Source organism: Scylla paramamosain, chromosome 39, assembly GCF_035594125.1.
Source record: "Scylla paramamosain isolate STU-SP2022 chromosome 39, ASM3559412v1, whole genome shotgun sequence".
NCBI lineage: Eukaryota > Metazoa > Arthropoda > Malacostraca > Decapoda > Portunidae > Scylla > Scylla paramamosain.
In genome coordinates, this window is record NC_087189.1 from 9,446,683 (window position 1) to 9,453,355 (window position 6,673).

At 37.5% G+C, this 6,673-nt stretch overlaps 1 protein-coding gene across 1 annotated transcript; it reads left to right on the forward strand.

Moving 5' to 3' along the window:
• Positions 1–634: 634 nt before the first annotated feature.
• On the forward strand, positions 635–1,822 carry LOC135092011 (uncharacterized). Its single transcript, XM_063990122.1, has 2 exons — positions 635–1,428; positions 1,777–1,822. The coding sequence occupies exons 1-2, from the start codon at positions 635–637 to the stop codon at positions 1,820–1,822; spliced, it is 840 nt and encodes a 279-aa protein (XP_063846192.1).
• The last annotated feature ends 4,851 nt before the right edge of the window (positions 1,823–6,673 follow it).

The window sequence follows — 6,673 nt, forward strand, 5'->3', positions numbered from 1 at the left end:
ACTTAAAAACAAGTTTCTGGTAATGTTTTTTATTCCCATATAGAGTGCTTTCCATTCTTTTTTTACCGTTTTTCTGCCTAACATGTACAAAAACACTCATAAGATAGGCATAATGTAATGTCGTTTCGTTTCCCATGGGGCTTTGCATTGATTTTGGGGTTTTGGTACCTAACAATGTAAAATATATGAAAAATATCATGTTTTTCCATATAGAGTGGTATTAACGCATTTTCGCGTTTTGGTATCTAAAAAGATTAAAAACACTTATGATAAACGTTTTTCATATCCTAGTCTATTGTCTACGGCTAAACTGTTCATGTTATTTAAGAGAGGTAACAGACGGGAACCTCGTAATTACCGTGGTGTGACTATTATTAATTGTCTCGCTAAACTCTTTGATATGGTACTGTTTGCGCGACTGGAGAGATGGTTCAAACCATACAGGGAGCAGGCTGGAGCACAGAAAGGTCGTGGCTGCATTGAGCATATCGTAACATTAAGATTATTAACTGTTATGCCTAAAAGGAAGAAAAGGAAACTTTTTGTAATGTTTGTGGACTTAACTCAGGCTTACGATCTGGTACCTAGAAGTATGTTATTTACAGTTCTGAAACGGTTGGGTTGTGGTAGTGTTATGCTGGCGGCACTTGTTGCTATGTACGCGGTAACGAACAGTGTCATCGGTTCAGTGATAGTAGCAGCCACGGTCGGGGTGCGTCAGGGTAGCTCAACATCTTGTCTGCTCTTTGTCCTGTACGTTAATGACCTGATTAAGATTATCAAAGAAAATAGTAATCCTGATGGTTTCTTGTCTTGGCTACATATTTTAGTCCTAATGGATGATACGGTGCTCCTTGCAACAACCAAAGATAATTTAATCAATAAAGTAACATTGCTAAAACAGTACTGCGATAGCTATGGCATGAAGATCAATGCAACAAAAACAAAATTCTTTGTTATATGTGGTACAGAACACGACAGAGAGGCAGTAAGTGTAGATGACCTGGTGGTGGAGTCGTGCGCACAGTACACCTATCTTGGCTCACCATTTACAGCTGAAGGTTCCGTGTCAGCGGCAGTCGCGGCTCACATGCAGGCAAAGATGGCACACTTTAACAAATTTGTTTTATTCTTAAAGAAGAATTGTGACTGGCCCTTTATCGTAAAGAAGAGAATATTTGATGCTGCTCTCATGTCAGCCGTGCTGTATGGGTGTGAGTCGTGGCTGAACGCTGACTTAAAACCAGCCACAAAAATCTACAACTGGGCATTAAAACAGCTACTTGGAGTTAGGAAGACCACCTGCAATGATATGTGTTACATTGAATCTGGATATCCACCTTTAAAAGATCTTGTACGAAGTAGACAAAGAAAGTTCTTCACTAAAGTGTGGCGAGAAAGATCTGTAATGAATGACGATCCCCTAATGTTGGTAATAAATAAAGTACTGGACACTAGATATACTACGAGAACATATGTACACGGATTGATTTTTAATAATTTAGATGATATCATATTAACAACAGAATCACTAAAGAACGATATTTTGAGATCCGAATCATCTAGGAGAATGACTTACCGAGAAATCAATCCGGGTTTATCTGTTCACGAGGTTTACCGTGTGTAAGGGATAGTATACCAGAAAGAGAGAGGATGTCATTTACACAGTTTAGGTTGTCAGCTCACTCTTTAGCGGTGGAGACTGGCAGATGGAATAGGAGGGGACGTGGTCGTCTACCTATAGAGGAGAGATTGTGTCCATGTGGCTGTATACAGACGGAAACACATGTGGTACAAGATTGTCCTAGTACACAACATGTGAGAGATAGTCATGATTTTGTAACTATTCAAGATATTTTTTCTGAGCAATATTCTAATATGGATCAGTGTAAAATTGTTCACCTAATTCTGCCTTCATATAACTAAGTAGAAAAAAATAACGGCTATATAGTCAGAATATAATTCTAACATTTTAACATTTTTATACAATCTAGCTTATTAGTTCATTTTTATCACTTGTGTCAGTAAAAAGTAAAATCTGTACTTAGAAATAATCTAAAAGAGTACTTCTGTTTGTTTAACTAGGATGTCAGTACATTGAACGACATTGTTTACTAATGTTATTGAAGCTGACGCGAATATAGTATTAAATAATGTAGTAATTATCAGCAACCATTGCCCTGTAAGTAGTTTTAACACACCGGGAGAGACTCCATCTGGACCGCATGCCTTGTCTGGCTTAATATTGTCTATTTGCTTCTGAATTTCCTCTTGACTTATCTGGTCATCTAGAATTGGAATATTTACTGGTAAATGATTTCCGTCATCTAAATTATCTGCCACAGTAGGATTCAATACTTCCTCATAAAATTCTTTAAATTCCTGATCAGAAGGACGACCATCTTCCTTACAATCACCCTGATATTTACCCTTCCAATCTATCGCCCTCCATACTCGAGAATCATCACGGTCCTGTAGGAGTCTGTCCCAGCGGTCAGTGTATGTCCTGTCATGTACATCATTACCTTCACCTGCGCCGTCTTGCCACGGCTCCTACTGCAACATTCGTACAACACTTCAGACACCTTTTCTGCAAACTCATCTACAGTGACATCATTACCATCCACATGCACATTAGAAATTAAATTAGAGAACATATCATGATTAATCTGATTGAATTTTATAGGTTTACTCGTCATCTTAGCACGCTCCGCAGTCCCCAGTAGTGATGCATGACCGCCTAAATGGTAGGCACGCCGTAACACATGGTCAAGATTGACTTTATTCAAGCATAATTGGACCGCTATCGGAGCGTGATCTGATGGCAAGTGTTCTGTCTGGTGAACCTGAAACAAATCAATATTCCTGACTAACTTCTCTGACGCTATACAAACATCCAACTCGGAAATCCATGTGCTATCTTTCTTAAATGTCAGATTGCTTACAAAGTGCTTCTCACGAGTTTTCAGATTGTTGATCACAATTAAGTTATTGTCTTTACAAACTGATGCTAAGGCATAAGCGTTATCATTGGGAGTATTTACATCATCTGGTATGAGTGGATATGCATATTCAGTATTATTGGCAATATCTCTTACAGCTTTGCCCAACCTCGCATTTACATCACCTAATATTAAACACTTATCACAGTTGTTTTCCATGAGCTTCTCGTGTATAGCTGCAAATGACTCGTGAGAGAAGTACAGTGAGTCACTTGGGAGTATGTAGCAGGTACCAAACATTACTCCAGGTACACAACTCAGTTCAAACCACACCTGGTCACACATGCTCGTATCCACTCTTATTACATCTTCATTGAGACAGTTTTTTATCCTAACAGTTGTTCCGCCACGATGAGCTGCGTTCTGATTGTAGATCATGTAAGAAACATAGCCAGGCAAGCATACACGTAGCGATGTTTTCACTTCATTCAGTGCCACAATTTCATATTTCAGTAACATATCCTCCACATTCTTCTTTTCTAACTTAGTTTTGCAACCGTTAATATTCCAAGACAAGATTTTAAGAACTCTACACACACACACACACACACACACACACACACACACACACACACACACACACACACACACACACACACACACACACACACACACCTGTCACTTCACTCAAGAAGATGGAGTGTGAGGAGAACTATGCAGCCCTGCAATTCTGAACAGTTGTATGGGCCTGAAGACAAATGGTTGTTAACCCTCTAATAGTTTCGGTACTGTCTGACGTCGCCTGTCAACAGGACCCTGCTGGGGATAGCAGTATGTTGCTATTGGCAGATTATTATACTTGTGTGATATATCTGTGCACAAAAGCTAAGAAAATACAGTAAATTTATTGTCTTCAACATGGGCAGAAACTTAGATCATCCTTATGAATTGAATTTAAAGGATGGAAAACTCTAACACCTTTTTTTTTTTCAGTTTTTTAAGATTGGTTCTCCTAAATTATCAAAGTTAAGTTGGTGCCTCTTAACAAAGGATTTGGTTTGTAGACGCAAGAGATAAATAAATTGATTGATTGATTAATGACTGGAGTAATAATGAAAATATAGATACACAAAATTGTTATGAGCTAAAGCATTACTGAACATTTTTTTTTTATTTAATTATTTTTATGGACAAGGTCATAAAAGAAGAAAAGGTATTCGTTTCGCCTTCATCTTCCCCTCCTTGCATTACATAAAGCATATCCCGCCCTGGAACCAGTCACAGTGTGTCCCGAGTATTGGCGCGGCGTCATCAATAAATACCTCGGCATCGGGAATAGAGCGTTGGTTTCATCTATCTGAAGTTAAAAGAGATGTGTGTTTAACTGTTTCATGGAGTATTTTGTTATAATTTGAAGAGCTGGAGCACCCTGAATCACACTTAGCAGTACTTCAGACGCTACTCATAATGTCAATGTGTTTTCTTACTTTTTATTTGTTTATTAATTTAATTTCATGTAGCGCAAGTTGTATTATCACTAAGAGTAAATTAATCTTCTTTTTTTTTTTCATTTAGTTAACACTACGCCACTCGTTTCCTTAAATATTTACAGTTAATTGCTGATTGTGATTGCCGACACTTATTTATCATGGGAATTAAAGCATAAACCAACAAGAAATCCACAGTTTTGAATAGAATGAGGTTGTATTAGAATAATGGCGAAAGAGAAAATTGTGACTACATATTGTTTGGCAGATGTCAGCTATATGCCACGTAAATCTGTTTGTCATGTTTCAGTCAGTCAGCTATGAACCTTATATCACCAGAAATGAAAGAAAAGAGTTGCATGGCTTTCATGTTGTGATGGAATTAAGTACAACTACAATTTCACCCGTGTGAGTGGTGTTTTTTTTTTTCTCATCTGACCGAAAAACGCCAAGATATGGAAAATTATTTAAGTGTTAGTGAACGTTAATGTATTCGTGGTGACGGTTTGTCTCAGTTGTCTCCCTTTAATGAGAATGTAGGCAGGGTATTCTATTCGTATTAGCTTGGAGATGTATTATGTTCAGGCCTTCAGAGCGTTCCTGGATTTTAATGAGTGCAAGAGGCTCAGTCTCTACCAGGAATATATTGGCTGCACTAAAGAGTCGCCTCTAATAAATTAAAAGTAAATCATGTCAAATTATACTTCAGAAGAAATTAAAAACACTTTTATGAATATCAGTCCCTGATTCTTTGCCTTAAAAATAAAAAAATAAATGCTTTAAAAAATGCAAGAAATATTTTTATAGGGTTCAAATTCCTTGGTTAGACTGATTCTTAAAGTGTTCAGCAAAGTGAGGCTCATGGGGAAGGGTAGAAAGACAGTAGCGTTATTATATGGATACACGTTCTTTGTATAATTCTTATCATGTGCCCTGAATTTTTTTTAGTAATATAAAATATTGCACATACAGCAAAATGACAAATAAACCTTGCAGCTAGCAGTCGATGATGTCGGCCATTGATGTCTAATATGTAGAGAGTTATGTTTAATTAAACCATAGAAAGTAGAGAGGGCTTTCCTCACGAAAGCTCGAAATGTTACATCGACATCATATATTTACTTAAGTTTATGTAGAAAGTTTTATCTTGAACCTCCATTTTCTACTACAACTCATGCCTGGCTATTGAAAGTTGAAGGAGAATCAAATACCAGCAGGTAGTTCTCGGCATTGTGGAGATCATGTACTTGTACACAATTAATAACACATCACCATTTTCTTATTACTTGCACTCGTAGAGAATGAATAGTGGGGCATCTATTAGAAATGTGATGCAAGGGAGTAGGACCTGGTGCCACCGCTGGCATTGCTTTTACAGAGGATTTTGAAGAGTAGCAGGGTTTCCTTCATACACTTCCCTGCATATAACTGTAGTGACAATACTTCCGTGGTGAAAAGGACTAGCAGGCAGAGGAAAAAAAATAAAGGTCAAGCAAGACGTGAATGTATTAATAGAGAAAAATATTTGTATCACCGATCAAATGTGTGTGTGTGTGTGTGTGTGTGTGTGTGTGTGTGTGTGTGTGTCTGTTTATGTAGGAGGGACACCGGTCAAGGGCAACAAAAATCCAATTAAATAAAAACAAAAAATAGACCCACCGAGATGCCGGTCCCCGAATAGTGTCCAAAGAGATAGTAAAATATTGAAGGATACGAGTGTCTTGAAACCTCCCTCTTGAAGGAGTTAAGTCATAAGAAGATGGGTACCGATTTGTCTAAGTAGGTCACATTGAGGAGCTATCTTATGAGTGTGTCAGAAGGGTGAAGGCCTGAAGGAGGAATACATTTTTTATAAGATGACCTGATTTTTTTTTTTTCAATAGTTTATACAAATCGTACTTCATATTTGCTAATTCAATTTTGATTAGTAAAAACTTATGTAAAGAAAAATAGAATATAGTTGGAGTGTTCTACTCTTCAACATACTTCACTTACCTCAGTCTTTGAAGTTAGCAGAGTCACAACAAAGCAGTCCGAAGGTCACATAGCGATTTTAAAATTATACTAATGGTATGTTAAGTAAAATTGTCAATGTAACAAGACATGTCATGCGTTGGGCAACACTGCGTAGTGGTAAACAATGGTTAGAATATTTTTCATAAGAATGTATCTCTGCAGGTGTTCAGACAGCAGCTCACAAAAAGAGAGAGAGAGAGAGAGAGAGAGAGAGAGAGAGAGAGAGAG

Excerpts from the sequence above, each read along its gene's own strand:
- LOC135092011 (XM_063990122.1), top strand. The coding sequence starts at position 635 with ATGCTGGCGGCACTTGTTGCTATGTACGCGGTAACGAACAGTGTCATC. Across the intron at positions 1,429-1,776 it reads ATGAATGACGATCCCCTAAT|ACGGAAACACATGTGGTACA; the intron begins GTTGGTAATAAA and ends GGCTGTATACAG.